The sequence below is a fragment of the Myotis yumanensis genome, unplaced genomic scaffold (genome assembly GCF_028538775.1).
Source record: "Myotis yumanensis isolate MYYU_CA2020_CCGP unplaced genomic scaffold, mMyoYum1.0.hap1 SCAF_7, whole genome shotgun sequence".
In the NCBI taxonomy this organism is placed as follows: domain Eukaryota; kingdom Metazoa; phylum Chordata; class Mammalia; order Chiroptera; family Vespertilionidae; genus Myotis; species Myotis yumanensis.
The window spans coordinates 67,865,433-67,881,960 of record NW_027223758.1 but is presented as its reverse complement, the minus strand read 5'-3'; the positions used below and the strand labels follow the sequence as shown (position 1 = coordinate 67,881,960).

Sequence of the window (16,528 nt, the reverse complement as noted above, 5' to 3'; positions counted from 1 at the left end):
TCAGGCAGAATGACCTAGACTCCAAGCATTACCACGGGTGGGCAAGGGCCTGGACCAGGCGGGACAGGCCTGCGGAGCGGTCAGGCTCCCTGGGCTGTCTGCAGACAAGGGACTCCCCGCCCCTGAGCCAGCCTCAGCGCTGCCATCAGTAAAACAGAGGAGGAGCCCCAAGCTGGAGGGGCACTAAGGGGAGCAAACAGAATGCCCCAGTCCCGGCACCACCAGGAGCTGGTCAGCCAGTCGGTCACTGGGACCGAGTTTCCCCCACACTGTCATCTGGTATCAGGGCCTTACCTGTTTCTTCCCAGGTTCTTAAGTGCCTTCAATGAAGTTGCTTGGCAAGTGATTTCTGGAAAATGACTGTTTCTGTTCCTTTAAGCAGGCCCAGGAGATATTTAAAGGAAAATTAGATTTGCTTAACAATACAACAGCCTGTGGGGGCAATGTTGTGAGGCCACAGCTGAGGTTCTTCCTAGCTCTGGGCCTCAGTTTTCTTACCAGCGAAATGGGGATAAAAGCAACTTTTATAGAAAGCACTTAAAGCAGTGCCTGCTGCATAGTTGGCCCTCAGTTAATGCCACCTCTGCAGGAATTTAATAAGATATTTTCTATATTTTTACATAATACTGTGTGTCTGAAAAAAAAATCAAAATATATTTTAATAATTTTTTAAATAGCATTTAAAGTTGTGTGTTTGGTTTTTTAAAGTATATTTTAACTGGTTTTAGAGAGAGAAGAAGGGAGAGGGAGAGAGAGATAAAAACATCGATGAGAGAGAAACATCAACATCGATGGGCTGCCTCCTGCACACCCTGTGCTGGGGAACGAGCCCAAAACCTGGGCATGTGCCCTGACCAGGAATGGAACCAGCAACCTCTTGGTGCATGAGCTGATGCTCAACCGCTGAGCAAAACCGGCCGGGTGAAATGAAAATATTTTGAAGGACAAAAGGCACGTGATGAGACACTTGAGAACATGCCTTGATTGGCAGAAGAGCCTCCCCCGGCTCCAGGATTCATCACCCTGACGGTGACCAGGTAACGGTCTGTAATATTTCTATTCTGCTGTCTTGGCCCATTTCACTGACACCTGTCCAGGCTCACATTTTGGCTCTACATCCCTGAAAGCAAACTCCCCTTAAAAAGGACAGCATGCTACCCGTCTTGCAGCCTCCCTGTAATCTCTCCATCCTGTTCCTGGGTCTGATAAGAGCCAGCTGTGGACAAAGTGGCCCCATTATGCTTTAAAGGCATCACCTCAGGGGAGGGAGGGGTGCTCATCCTTGAAGGAGTGGCTTCCCCCACCGCAGTCAGGGACTCCCTGCCCAAGGCTAACTGACACATTCCTACAAGGCCAGCATATGGCCACTCCACCACTGTGCGTGTCCAAACACCTTGCCCAATGCATGTTCCTCACCGAAAATGAGCCCAACAGCTCAGCATATTCCCTCTGAGGGGGCAGAGGACACCAAGGGAGCTCAAGAAAATCTAATCAGGTTTGTGCTGCTGTCTTTTAAAAAAACAGCCTCCAGAGCCAGCAAAGTTCATGCCCCTAAGCCACCTTCAAGGGGCGTCCATGCAGAGTGGCTCAGCGGACAGCAGATCCCAGGGTCTGGGAACACTTGGTGCATAGGGGCCTGTATCTTAAGTCTACCCAGATTACGTCACACTGGAGAACAAGAATAATCCCAAACCATCAAGACGGTTCACACATGGATGTTCTAAGGAAGAGGCAGGAAGGTCTGCAGCCTGCCACCAATGCCTTTCGCTCTTCAAATAAAAGCCAGACTCCTCACAACAGCCCATGTGATCCGGGGCCTGCCCAACCTCTGAACCCCACGTCTTATCATCCTCTCCTCCCTCATCCTGTTCCAACCACACCATGATCCTGGCTTTTCCCCCGGAGCACAATGGGCCTTGGCCCTTCGCGCCCACGTCTCTGCTCTCTCTGGCCCCCTCTACCCAGATCTTCCCTGGGCCACACCACCCCCTGCTGACCTGAGAGCATCGTACCTGTTTGTTTACTTGTGTATTATCAGTCTTGCCCACTAGGATGCCACCCTCTTGATGGGCAGGCACAGTGCTGTCTGCCTACCCAATCCTAAAGCCCCAGCATCCAGCACACAGCCTGGCCCACAGCAGGCACCAAATACATTTTTCTTTGAGTGAACAAATAAATGAATTTTTAAGAGAGTTCCAACAGAAACGGTCAAAATCAAATAAAGGGCAATACCTCCTATCAAACCCACGATCATCTCGGCTAACTTCCATTTCGCCTCCTGACTCTGGACGGCCTGGGTTCCTAGTGAATGATTTTGTAGATTACTTTGGAATTCACTCTTTTCTTTGACTTGCAAGACAATAAGCAAAAATTTAACACAGAGGGGTATTGCAGATTCCGGTGTTGTATGAAATCATAAACCGCACGGTCTGTACATTCTGTGGCTATGTGTAGTATTCAGCATGATGTCTTTTACATATTCTCCCCGACGCACTCACACACTTTTGTCAAGCGGCTCGGTGGGGCTTCCAAAGGGCTTTTGCCTTATTTAATCATAACTTAACTCGCTAAAGTAGAGCTAAGATATTAACTGCTGCTCATCTCCGTCCACGTGTGGCTCTCAGGCCCGCAGGGGGCTGTGCTCTAAAGGGAACTGCTAGTCACTGGAATAACTCCCTTCACAGTGGGCGAGGGGAAGGCAGAAAGGCTGGGAGGGAGGGCTCACACCTGCCCAAACAGTCACCCCTTATAATTTCTCATTTAGCCTCAAAGAAAAGTGGGGGTGGGGGGAGGGCGCTACCCAGAACAGTGATAGGAGATCCATTTACTGGTAACCTGGGAAAATGCTTCTGATCACGGAGAGCAATATTTTGAAAACCAATTTGCACAACGGTTTGATTTACTCCAGGAAAAAAAAAAAAGAAAAAGAACAGCAGCATTTGAAATAACCATGGAACCTTATTCTGGTGCTGGTTTCATCAAGAAAAGCACGAAAGCAAGATTCTCTTCTCACGTACCTGAAGAAGCTGAAGCCCATGCATTATTCCCAGGGCCGACACAGCACAGAACAGGACTTTTAAACTACACGATCCCCGGTGGGTATCATGACAATCAACAAAACGATAGCCATCCCGTCCGCTCCTCCTCGTACCCACTGACCATATCAAAGGTTCAGCGCGAGCTACACGTTTGCAGCCCATTTTTAACTCCCACCTGTCGTGTTGTCCGAAGAACCGGGCATCCACCTGCCCGTCTTTATCCCTCAGAGCTTTGGCAGGCCAGAATGGGAACCCCTTCAGTTTTGCCCAGACCAAGGGATGTGGATTGCTCTAGGAAAAGAAAAACAAAATCCAGAGTCTGAATGTACTGGACAGCAAGAGACATACATACAGCGTGGTGTGTGCGGATAAAGCGAAGCAGAGGGGATAGAGGCCACAAACTGGAAGAGAATTGTTCCAGACAGTCTCCCAGGTGGTGTTCCCTGGGCGGTGTGGCCAGTAGGCCTGGGCGAAGATGGGAACGGGGGTAAATGGTGAAACCAACAACGGAGCACTGACAAAACTGGGCTTGAAAACTGGCTGTGCCGTGACTACCTGGGTGGTCCTGAGCAAGATCTCACCTTTCTGTGCAACTCAGAGACTGCAGCACTTACAGCCTCTGTTACGGTGGAGGATTAAACGTGGGGTGTATCTAGCATGTAATGAGGGGCAGTATTAGCCTCTTTTGTTCTTTATGGAGGGCTACTCAAACCCTGAACGATTCAGGTGTTAATCTCCAAAGGCAGGGAGAGACATAAACTGTGTTTTCACTGTTCACTTTACTTGCCCAATCTTGCCGCCACCACCCCCACCCTCCACCCGGGCATACTCCACCGCCACCAGCCCACTCCAAAACTGCATTTCTCTACACAGAACACCAGTTTGGTAAATGCAGAACCACAGGGAAAGAAGGGTGATCTTTCTCCCCTGACCCCCCGACCACCACCACATTTGGGTGACCATGGACTTAATTCTCTTAAAATAGATTTGGAATGACACACTCATTTAACACTTGTGTCACTATCTGCATCGCTTTGGCGAATCCCCGCTCTCTCGACAAGTAGCCGTAGAGGTTTCTCCTACCTGCGTTGCTTTCACTCTGCTATCACTTTTTCAGTAAAAACATTACTTAAAAACTTCACCCCAAGTTTGGTCGAGTAAGCCACCTAGCGAAAGCTGTCTCGGGTAGTCATCCAGGCACAGCGTTCATAAAACGAAGGGAAGGAACTCCAACTTACACAAGGCTCGCAAAACCAGTTATCGCGTTTTTGGCAAGCAGCTAAGTAACACTCTGGACATACTTCGATTTCATTCATCTGTAAAGCAGAAATAAGTTAGCATGCAGCATCCCAGGGGCCTAGGCTTCTAGGCCCTCGAGAAATGCAAGACGATGTTGGAAAATAACATTAGTTAAACAAAGTCACACAATAGGAACTATCTCTCACCAACCCCAACACTTCCACCCAGCCCAAGCCACCACCATCTCTCCTGGAACATCTACCAGCTCCCACTATGGCTCACTCCCCACGTAGAGTCAGCAGCCAGAGCCACCCCCTACAAACATAGATTTGACCTTATACCAGTGGTTCTTTACCAGGGAGGTTCAACACCTCCAGGAATTTGAGGGGCAAGGGGAGGGAGGGAGGCGTGGTTTGCAAGGGGATCTAAGAGGTACAGGACAGTCCCCACAACAAGGAAACCTTCAGCCTCAAATGTCAGTAGTGCCAACATTGAGAAACAATGAAATCTAAACACCTGATCAGTTCCTTCAAGACCAGGTGTGGTCTGGCCTCGCCCACCTGCCTCCACTGGCCATGCTCAGTGTCTATGCAACTCTACTCACACCATCCAGACGGTTAGTTAATTCCGTGTTGCCCTATTTTACTGACAATCTGAAAATACCATTACTTCCTATCCCTCTTTTTCTTTTAAATTTTATGTTTTCCATAGAGTAGAAAACAAGAAGGGAGGGAGGGGGGAGAAGGGGAGGGAAAGAGAGACTGAAGTGAGAGAGACACATGAATTACATCAATTGGTTGCTTCCCACACACGCCCTGAGCCCCGACCATGGCTGGGGATCAAACCTGCAACCCAGGTGCGTGCCCTTGACCAGAAATCGAACCCCTGACCATTCGGTTTGCAGGCCAGTGCTCCAAACATTGAGCAACACTGGCCAGGGCTCCTTCTCCCTCTGAAGAAGTGCGTTCCCCTAAAATATCATCGTGTCTTAGAACCAAGGGCCCTGGAGGCTCGCGTAATGGATCTGAATTCAGACTCCACTATTTCAGAGGAAAAAATGAGGACCCAAGAAATCAAGTAACATGGCCAAGTTCTCACTGCAGCGAAGCGGCATGGACAGGAGTTGAATGAACCCAGGCAGTCGGGCTCCGAAACCCATGCACTTCACCATTGCCCTGTTAGTTGCTACATCTTCCTATCACCATGAGACTTACTTTTATCTCCATCCTGCAAGGTGCCTAATACATGGCAGCTGCTCAGGTAAGAATTAATTATTAATCTCTTAATTATAATTTGTGATTATAACTGAAAAATGAGTGCCAGAGTATAAAACCTTTCTACCCAGTCTACTTCTATTCTAATGGTACTGGGTGGAACAAAGTGTTAACACCATGTCCAGGACAGCCCTGGCCTTGGAGCCCACAAAGCAACAGTGTACCGCCAACAGGTGGATTAAAAAATGCCAGACAGAGCCCTGGCAGGTGGCTCAGTTGATTGGAGCATTGTCCCATACACCAAAAAGTTTCAGGTTCGCCCTGACTGGTTTGGCTCAGTGGATAGAGCGTCGGCCTGCAGACTGAAAGAAAGGTCCCGGGTCCGATTCCAGTCAAGGGCATGTACCTTGGTTGTGGGCACATCCCCAGAGGGCGTGTGCAGGAGGCAGCTGAATTGATGCTTCTCTCTCATCGATGTTTCTAACTCTCTATCCCTTTCCCTCTCCCTTCCTCTCTGTAAAAAATCAATAAAACATATTTTTAAAAAAAAGTTTCAGGTTCGATTCCCAGTCAGGGCATATGCCTAGGTTGCGGTTCAAATCCCAGTCAGGGCATGTACAGGGTACAACCGATCAATGTTTCTCTCTCTCCCTCTCCCTTCCTTTCTCTCTAAAATCAATGAAAAATATCCTCAGGTGAAGATTTTTTTTTAAAATTTTCCTAAAATTGTCAGACAGGCCCTAGCTGATTTGGCCCAGTGGCTACAGCATCAGCCTGAGGACTGAAGGGTCCAGGGTTCGATTCCGGTCAAGGGCACATGCCAGGGGTTGCAGGCTCGATTCCTAGTAGGGGGTGTGCAGGAGGCAGCCAATCGATGACTCTCTCTCATCATTGATGTTTCTATATCTCTCTCCCTCTCTCTTCCTCTCTGAAATCAATAAAAATATATATATATATATATTTTTTTTTTTTATAAAAGTCAGAGTATCCGGGTTCAATAAATTCCACCTGAGGCACCCCATCAAGTAAAGGCCTTCGCTCCCCTTATCCAAGGAAACAACTGAAAAACTCACCCACACAAATCTCCTAATCACCAATTAACAGTATCAAAAACAGTCCACGATCACTTCTCATCAGAGAAATGCAAACCAAAGGCACAGTGAGGTGCCACTGTCCTTACTGATCGCACTGAAGGCAAGCTTAGGTAAGTGTATTTTTCGTCATTAGAACTTCCAGTGTTAGAAAGAGCACAAAGAAACGACCACGCTCATCCATCCCAGGTTGTTGTATACGTTGCTACAGCTTTTCCAAAAGACAATCCGGAAATATCACCCTAAGTTACTGCCTTGGACCTGGTAGCTACATTTCCAACAATTATACTAAGGAAATCATCAGAACAGCCATGAAAAAACCCTGTTCTCCCTGTGTGTTTAATCACCTGGGGAAACATTCAAACTACGTGAAAAACGTAGATTATAAAACTCTTTCCTTGTGAACATGTAGACATGAACATATCCTAAAGTATCCATATTTTTTCCAAATAAATGAATGAATGGATGTACACGGACAGGGTGGAGGCCATTACATTGCAGTTTTTCATGCTTACGATGGGGATCTAATAAAGAAACCATTTCTGCCACCAGCCTGTCCCACCACCTCAGGGCGCACAGCCCAGGAGGCTGGTTATCCACACCATCCAGCCTATTGGTATTTGTGAAAGGAACCGACTCTCCAGGACACCGGGGCTGCTCTGTGAGAAAGAGTCAGCACATTTCCCCAAAATAATGCCAAACATCTTCTGCAGGAAGATTGAAAAGGACCTGACTCAATGCCACAGACTGTGGGTGAAGAAATTATGAACCATCTCCTTTAGATGATGGCTAAGGTGCGGGTGCTCTACAACATATGGGGGGTCCCCTCCTAGTTGCTTTTACTTTTCCTTAAAGAGAGAGGGAGCCGTCTGGGCCTAAACAAATTCTAAAGCCACTCTGGCTACCCACTGGGAGATCCTCACATGCAAACTTCAGCCACCCCATCCTCACTCTGGACACGTTTAAAACACGACAGTGGGAAACACATACCTCATGCTCACAGATTTTGATGACTATTTTCGCTATTTGCGTCAATTTGTGATTTCCTAAGGGAATAAGAAAATTGGGTTAATTCAAATGGAAAGATGTTGATGCCCAGCCCTGGGATTTTATTTCCACTAACAACCTTTTAACTTGCTTTCCCCCACGATGAAACTTTTAAAGGCTAAAAACCAGGAGGTTCTGGCTTCTAATACCCGTCAAATTGTGTGTAGTCTCCCATGACTGTCAGCCAGTCTTTGTGCCTTGATGTCAGCTTTTCTGAAATTGAGCAATTTGTGGCGTTTCCCTACAAGTCATGGATTCATATTTAAAGATGCTTTTACAGTCTGGCCGGCGTGGCTCAGTGGTTGAGTATTGACCTATGAACCAGGAGGACACGGTTCAATTCCCGATCAGGGCATGTGCCTGGGTTGTGGGCTCGATCCCCAGTGTGGGGCATGCAGGAGGCAGCCAATCAATGATTCTCTCTCATCACTGATGTTTCTATCTCTCCCTCCCTCTCCCTTCCTCTCTGAAATCAATAAAAAATATTTTTTAAAAGTAAAGATGCTTTTTTACATTTTAAAGGCTTAAGTTAGTGGAAAGGAGTCCTCCTCTACCCACTGTCCCAGACTCCAACCCAAGAAGAGTACGGGGGGAAAAGACACTGAATTACGTAGCTCTGGTGCACCCAGTGCCTGAAAATACATTTTGTTGTTAACCCCTCAAGAAGCCCTAATATAGGGAGCAGGTAGGAATATTCCCATTTCATTACTGAGCTAGCCAAGGCTCAGGAGTCATCACTAGCCCACTTAGCTAGTGAGTTAAAGATCTGGCCCCAGGATTCTAAATACCTTACCTTTGCACTAAACCAGAGGACAAGATGGTTAGAAATCCATGTTTTCTTCAAATGCTACTCTATTTTCAGAAATTGTATGTTTGCTGGCAAAAAGATTTCACACACACATAAGCACCCAGATTTCTGGCTTGCCTTGAAAATTCAGGGGATCTGATAACTCTGTCCAACAACCATGGAGTGTCCAGTGGCAGCCCCGCCAGACCAGGTAGGAACCTCACCAGGAGGTAGGCAACACCACAGTATCCTGCTCTCCCCACAGTCAGCGCCTAACCCTGGCTGTGCCGATGTGTTCCGCTCACCAGTCCTCATTCACTTATTTATACGTTTGAGTTTATAATCTTTATCTAATTCTCAATGCCCAGGGACTCTCTTCCCTCCCTACACCCCAACTTGCTACTGAGCAAAACATGTGCTGTAAGTAAACATCTACCATTCATGCGTCTTTTCTTAAACGTTACCTAAAAGTCTACGCTAGACCCAAGGGCACTGATGGCGAACCTATGACACACGTGTCAGAGGTGACACACGAACTCATTTTGTTGGTTGATTTTTCTTTGTTAAATGGCATTTAAATACATAAAATAAATATCAAAAATATAAGTCTTTGTTTTACTATGGTTGCAAATATCAAAAAATTTCTATATGTGACACGGCACCAGAGTTAAGTTAGGGTTTTTCAAAATGCTGATATGCTGAGCTCAAAAGGTTCGCCATCACTGCCCAAGGGTATGCAGGGAACAAGACGTGGTGCTTGCCCTTAAAGAGCTTACATCCTGGTAAGCAACTCAAACAAATAAAAACAGTACCATCCAGAAAGGGTAAGAAATGCTGCCGCAGGGAAGGGCAGGTACTGTGGCAGCCCTTAACAATAACATATGATATGGTCTAGTTCACCAGGGAAAGCTCTTCAGAGAACTGAGAAACTGAGACAAGAGAATAAGAAAAAGCCAACAGGAAAAAGAGGTAAAGCCTGTTCCAGCAGGGAACAAGACCTGGGGGCGAGAGAAACAGGATTGGGCAGGACACTGAAAGATCTGCTGGCCAGAGGTAAACAGAGAGATTGTGGGAGAGAAGTTGAGGCCATAAGATGCCAAGAGGAGATTTTTCTGTCGAGAAGGCTCGATCCTCTAAATCTACGACAACACAACTGACAAAACTTTATTCAGAATATAAAGCTCTCCTACAACTTAATAATAAAACACAAAAATCCAATTTTTTAAAGGAGCAAAATATTTTAAAAGGTAGTTTACCAAAAGATATACAAATGACTTATAAGCACACAAAAAAAACCTCAATAACATGAGTCCTTACAGGAAGACAAATTAAAACCACTATGACATAATATTTCATACCTTCAAGAATGGCTAAAATTAAAAAGACTAACTACCAATACCAAGTGTTGACAAGAATATGAAGCAACTTAGGCTCATATACACTGTCAGAAGGAGTGCAAAATGACACACCACTTTGAAAAAACAGCTTGGCAAAAAACGCTTATAAGCTCAAATACAAGCCTATTCTGTGATCTAGCAATACCCCTTCTAGGTTTTTACCTAAGAGAAATGAAAACATATGTCCACACAAAGACGTGTACAAGAATGCTCATAGCAACTTCGATCCTAACAACCAGAAGCTGAAAATAACACAAATACCCATCAACAACAAGGTGAATGAATAAATTCTATGTTGATAAAACAAACACAGCAATAAAAAAAAAAATGAACCACTGACACACACAACATGGATGAATCCCAAAAATCTTATGCTGCATTCAAGTAGCCAGACACCAAAGAGTGCAATGCAATCTCTATGACTCCATTTACATGAAATTCTACAACATGCAAAACTAATCTACAGTGACAGAGAACAGAACAGTAGGCCGGATTTACTGGAAAGGGCAAAGAGGGAATATAATAGGATGATGAAAAAATTCTACATCTTATTTGGGGTTGTGGTTACACATATGTCAAATCCATAGAATATACACGTAAAATCTGTACCTTTTATCTTATGTAATTATTCCTCCATTACAATGTTTTTAAAAAGGACAGGCAGCAGCATCACACAGCCAGTTTGGATGTCAACTCATACTTCAAATACCTATTCACAAATATTAGCAATCCCTACAAAAGTATTCGAAGACATTAGCCCTGATGCGAGAAAAGAGCCTGATTTTTTATGAAGAGTGGAAGAAGGGCAACACACACAGCATACTCTTTTACAGGCATCATCTACGCACTCACCCCCATTATAAATGATGCAGTTGTGCAAAATCCACTTGGCATCAGCCAGGAAGGCTTCTGTGCAGCCATACATTTTCTTCTTAGCGTTCTGCAGAGACAAGCCAGAGCATAATCACCACCGAGTCTACACAAGCCACAGCCAGTAGCACCTGCGCCCCCACATAATTTTCTTAGCAGTCATTTGCCAAATTAATTAATGCTTTTATCCATTTCCCAAGATGCTATTGTAGTGGAGATCTATAACTCCATAAAAACGCATCCACTAAATTTATCACACTAACCTGAATTTTCTCATTTTACAGTAGCTTATTCCAATGGAACAGGACATAACATATACTTATGTATTTGTTATTATTTGTAATAGTCTCCCATAAGCCTCATGATTGAGAACTCAATGAAGCAGTCATTATCATCCCCATTTTACAGACAGGTGGGCCGAGGTATGGGAATGTTAAGGAACGTATGCAGAGTTCCAAAGCTATTAATTTATGAAACTAAAATTCCAACCCTGCCTTTTTTGAATGCCTGCTTTTTGGAATACCATGAGGACGTGTGCAATTTTCCAAAAGCGGGTTGGATTAACTGTTTAGGGATCATCAGTGCACATATGCTTTCCCCTCATTCATGCTTTCTTGACCCAGATTTTGGTGTCAACAATTTGAAAATCAACACAGGATGTTGTGCACAATCTAACGGTTTACAAGTGTCCTTTTCAGCATGGAGATTTAGCATGAATTTTAAAAACACCTCCAGGCATTAAAGAAACACCCTTATCAGTAAAAGAAGTCAAGTTCTATGAAGCCATAAATGCACTGCTAATGTGAACGTTTCCCAGACACTTAATTTTCTCTTCTGCCCTCCTGCTGCTCTCATTAGCACCTCGGAGAGGAAGAGAAGAGGTAAGGCTCAAATCCATCAAATCGCTAATTCTTAGAAGCTATGACTTTTTCAGGTGAAGACTCGCAAGCAGAAGTAATAGTTGGAGCTTATCCGTGGACTGCAACACTCCATTGCAATCCCTGCAAAAATGTTACAGAAGAAGTTAGGGAATAAAAGTTCTTCCATCCCAATAAAAATTCACAGAGGAAACGCAGAGAAACCATGTTGAGATGGGGCACGAAAAATGAGGGCGGGTCCTCAGTCATCTCGACAACCGTGGGGTACACAACGGTGAGGTTCTCTGATGGAGGCCAACCTTTTCCAATGTACAAAGGTCCATGGGGTGGAAGATGTATTCTGCGTAGTCGGGATGCTGTTCCAACGGAACAGGCTTCTGGAACGCGTCTGTCTATAAGGGAAAAGACGTGCACACAGACACAAACCATTATTGCTGGGGAAGACCAAGCATTAAGGCCAGCAAAGCACTTTAAACTGGGAACAACTTTTCAGACAACAGGCTTTAAAGTTTTCACAAAGAATGATCCTGAGGAGCGCTCCAAATCGGTTCCCCTTCTAATTCCGCCTTTTTATCAATAATCACGGAGCCAGCTGTGTTCTGGTTTTATTTGCTCCCTTTTCAAGATATATGCAAATAACAGGTCCTGTTCTTCTTATACAGGGTGGGGCAAAAGCAGGTTCGCGGTTGTTCCCACGGAAAATAACAATAAACAGTAATACGAGAATGAAGTCTGTGTTTCACGTACTCACAGCTGTAAACCTACTTTTGCCCCACCCTGTATTAAGATTGACAAGAACAACTATCAGTTCCTTTAGACCTGAACTTTGAACGAAGTTTATGTATACACTGCAAATACCCATAATCAAAACTGACTGAGGAGGAAAAATGACACTCCAAATAGAGTTCCCAAAGTGCCAGCAGATATTTTGCACGTGGGAAAAAAAATTAAAAAGCAAGGTTTTGCTTCTCCTTTAAAAAGCCCAATTACCCTCAACACAGGAACTATGTACGTTTCTCATTTTGATCCATTGTCTTAAGCCCTATGTCAATCGGCTAAAAAATAAGCCTGGTATTTAGTTATCAATAAAAAAAAATTTTTTTTAAAGATTTAGTTATAAATACCAAAATATACCCAAGCAAGGGATCTGAGTGAATTACCATTTGCAGTCAGCTGAGCCCTTTTATCCAGAATGAATGAGTGACCATTGTAAGTTTAAAAGATGCTACCTACCACAGCCCTAGCCAGTTTGGCTCAGTTGGTAGAGCGTCAGCCTGCGGACTGAGGGTCCTAGGTTCGAGTCCGGTCAAGGGCACATGCCCCGGTTGCAGGCTCGACCCCCAGTAGGGGGCGTGCAGGAGGCAGCAGATCAATGATTCTCTCTCATCCCTGATGTTTCTCTCTCTCTCCCTTCCTCTCTGAAATCAATAAAAATATTTTTTAAAAGATGCCACCACAAAAATCAGCAACTTTCTGAACTGACTGATTTTATATCAAACAATTTATGTGAGAAATTAACACCCTATCCAATTTTTCTTTGTGGTTTATCATTCTACAGTGTTGACAAGTCTACATAATTATTCTTCTTGAAACAGTCCTCAGCAGATATAATTAATCCAGCCTATGAAAAACAGGAAGTAATTTCTTGTCACTAAAAATAGAAAACTAGCCGAAACCGGTTTGGCTCAGTGGATAGAGCGTCGGCCTGCGGACTGAAGGGTCCCGGGTTCGATTCCGGTCAAGGGCATGTACCTGGGTTGCGGGCATATCCCCAGTGGGAGATGTGCAGGAGGCAGCTGATCGATGTTTCTCTCCCGTCGATGTTTCTAACTATCTAGCTCTCTCCCTTCCTCTCTGTAAAAAATCAATAAAATATATTAAAAAAAATAATAATAAATAAAATAAATAAATAAATAAATAAATAAAAATAGAAAACTCCATAGTTTTAAAAACATCTGTCTTTTTAACCAAACTGAGGCTATTCACTTTTGCTTCCATTGATGAACATTTTAATAAAGAGAAAAATAGATTACAATTTAGCAATACTTAATTGGCACACTCAATCTTTTTCATCATAATATCAAATTTCACTATGTCGCCTAACCGGTTTGGCTCAGTGGATAGAGCATCGGCCTGCGAACTGAAGGGTCCCAGGTTCGATTCCAGTCAAGGGCATGTACCTTGGTTGCAGGCACATCCCCAGGAAGGGTTGTGCAGGAGGCAGCTGATTGATGTTTCTCTCTCATCAATATTTCTAACTCTCTAACTCTCTCCCTTCCTCTCTGTAAAAAATCAATAAAACATAGTAAAAAAAAAAAAATTTCACTATGTGAAAACTCAAAGCTAAAGCGTACTTTTTTTAAAGAAATTAAACCACAGTGGTTACTAAATATTCTACATTTCTATAGATTCATTGGACTTAGAAAGCAAACTCCAAAGAGTCACAAAGGTTCGCTACTGGTGCAAATGAGAAAAAGGGAACTCCATCCTCAAGTTTCTGTAGGAAAAAATTTCATAATATGTTGATTATAATGGCATAATATATGGATTACTTTTAGAAGAAAGGTATTTTACTGCCATCTTCCTGAAAACTATCACAAGAAATCTAAAACCTCCTTGGCTATGGTCAGACTGGCACTCAGGAGGGAAACCAGGTGAAGTGCGCAATTTGCCAGCCGACTGTGGCAGCCCTGCTTCCACACAGATTTCTTAGCCCTGGCCGGGTTGCTCAGTTGGTTAGAGCGCCATCCCAATACTCCAAGGTTGCAAGTTCGATCCCCAGTCAGGACCAACCAATTAATGCATCAATAAGTGGAAAAACAAATTGATATCTCTCTATCTCTCTGAAGTCAATAAATAAAATTTTCCTTAAGGGGAAGGGTTCGTACATCAAATCCTATTTCAACATTGAAGGAACTTATCAAATTCTCACCCTTTATGGGAAACCGCACTGGTTGAATTTTACTTGAAGGTTTCATCATCAGACCTTGATTATAAATCAACTGGGTTGTACTCAGGTCTCTCATCGCAATGGAAGTTTACCAACTCACGTGGGAAGGAGTCAAATTCCCCTTACTCGATGGGGTATGAGTAAGGGGAATTTGGTTATGCGTTTACACTACATAAGCAATCAGAATTTTAAATCCCCATCAAGTTTCTCCACTATATGTCATTTCCCAACTAAAGTCCTGAGGACACAGAGTGCTCATTATAGAGAACTGAATGCTGTCATAACTTACATTTCATTTTCAGATGTTTGAATTCGGGCACGTAAGAAGGCCTAAAGAGCACACACAGCTAAAGCTATTATGGAATAAGAGTTTAACAGAACAGCCCAACTGGCATGGCGCAGCGGTTGGGCATCGACCTATGAACCAGGAGGTCACGGTTCGATTGATTCAATTCCCGGTCAGGGCACATGCCTGGGTTGCAGGCTTAATCCCCAGTGGGGGACATGCAGGAGGCAGCCAGTCAATGATTCTCTCTCATCATTGATGTTTCTCTCTCACCCTCTCCCTTCCTCTCTGAAATCAATAAAAATATATTAATTTTTTTAAAAGATAGATTTTTTTAAAAAGAGGTTAACAGAACAAAAGTCACTACTTCCATTTACACTTATACCATGAGGAACTTTCTTCTTACCCCTGGCTGTTTCATTTTCTGAATGGCAAACTTGAGCAGGTAGGACAACTGTTCGATGGTGAGCATTGTCATAGCTTTGCTCTGGGTCTCGATGCATTCTGCTACTGTAATCTTCTACAAGTCAAACCACACAGAGGGCCAGTTAGGGAAAAAGTTACTATCCACAGACTGATTTCCTTTTCCTCCTAACTTTCCAATTAGCTCACACACAGAAGGAAATAATTTCCAAGTGAGACTATAGTTGTTTCACTTGACAAGGACTCCAATCTACTTGGAGTTTACTGGATCAATGGATAAAGGTCAGAAGCACACAAATCCACTGACTACCTTATTAGAAGTGCTCTGTGCTCGTAAAGATGACAGAATCTGAGAAAGATGCTTGCAGCTAGGCAGGGACCTGAAAATCGCCATCATTACAATCTTGAATTCCAAGAATGGGATAAGAGAAAAGGCCACTGATGCTTTCAGGGTAATCTCTTCATATAATGAATCAACCACTTATCTTGATGTTCCTAAGGTTCAGGGCTATCTGTCAGGAAATTGACAAGGCATTCACCCAGTGACATCACTGAGAGAAAGCATGAATCCAAGGGATGGTGGCGAATAATAAATATGACTTAGTTCTCTATCACCACTGATGGGAACTCGCTTAGGACACTCTGGCAAACTGCACAAGAAGCATAGCCTAGCTGTTTAGCTCCATGGGCAATAAATGCCACTTTGTGAGGGAAACTCCCATCCAAGAAGAGACCCGGAGAAATGCCTGAAACTGGATTCTGCTATGTAAATCTGGTGGTGCTACGTCTCAGAGCTTCAGCATCCTCGGGCGGCAAAGACAGCAAAAACAGCAAGGCTGATGATGGCAGGGAACGCTCCTGAACCATCTGTGTCGAGAGAGCTGAGAAAGTTTTCTCCAATTAATTTGGATTTCATGTCCATTCTTCCTGTCTCTGGATCCTCCGAAAGGAACTTGCAGATGTGTCTGGTTGTCGAGGAAAAGGGCAACACAAAGAGGCTCTGGAGCCGAACACAGTCCATGACGCAAGTCTCTAATTGCTTGGCTACCAGCTGACTGCCCTACCAAGTCACCCCGCAAGGAAACTGGGGCTTGAAATCTTAGACACAGCACTCCTGTTTGTTTGAATTCCCGTTCGTTTCCAGGTAACCGATCCCTGGCGAACACTTGGGTTGCGTGCTCAACTGCCATTCGCCTCCTCTGCCCCCTCCCTTCCCTCCTGGCTGGCAGTGCCCAGTTCCCACGATAGAGACGGAAAGTGCCAGATGTGCATTTTTCAAGCCTTTTTTGCATAAGGACTGGTGATCCA

General features: G+C 44.3%; 1 protein-coding gene across 21 annotated transcripts in view; it reads right to left on the bottom strand.

Moving 5' to 3' along the window:
- The window catches only part of ZMYND8 (zinc finger MYND-type containing 8), a 110,224-nt gene that overhangs the window by 47,844 nt on the left and 45,852 nt on the right, over positions 1-16,528 (bottom strand). For 11 of the 21 annotated variants that reach the window (XM_070420784.1, XM_070420791.1, XM_070420782.1 and 8 more), the window contains 8 exons: positions 15,204-15,317; positions 11,861-11,953; positions 10,666-10,753; positions 7,573-7,628; positions 4,277-4,354; positions 3,214-3,329; positions 2,233-2,301; positions 295-372 (listed from right to left, as the gene is read on the bottom strand). In XM_070420784.1, coding sequence (XP_070276885.1) covers positions 295-372; positions 2,233-2,301; positions 3,214-3,329; positions 4,277-4,354; positions 7,573-7,628; positions 10,666-10,753; positions 11,861-11,953; positions 15,204-15,317 — 692 coding nt within the window. The remainder of the gene's footprint in view (positions 1-294; positions 373-2,232; positions 2,302-3,213; positions 3,330-4,276; positions 4,355-7,572; positions 7,629-10,665; positions 10,754-11,860; positions 11,954-15,203; positions 15,318-16,528) is intronic. The other 10 variants (XM_070420795.1, XM_070420797.1, XM_070420800.1 and 7 more) reach the window with 2 other exon arrangements.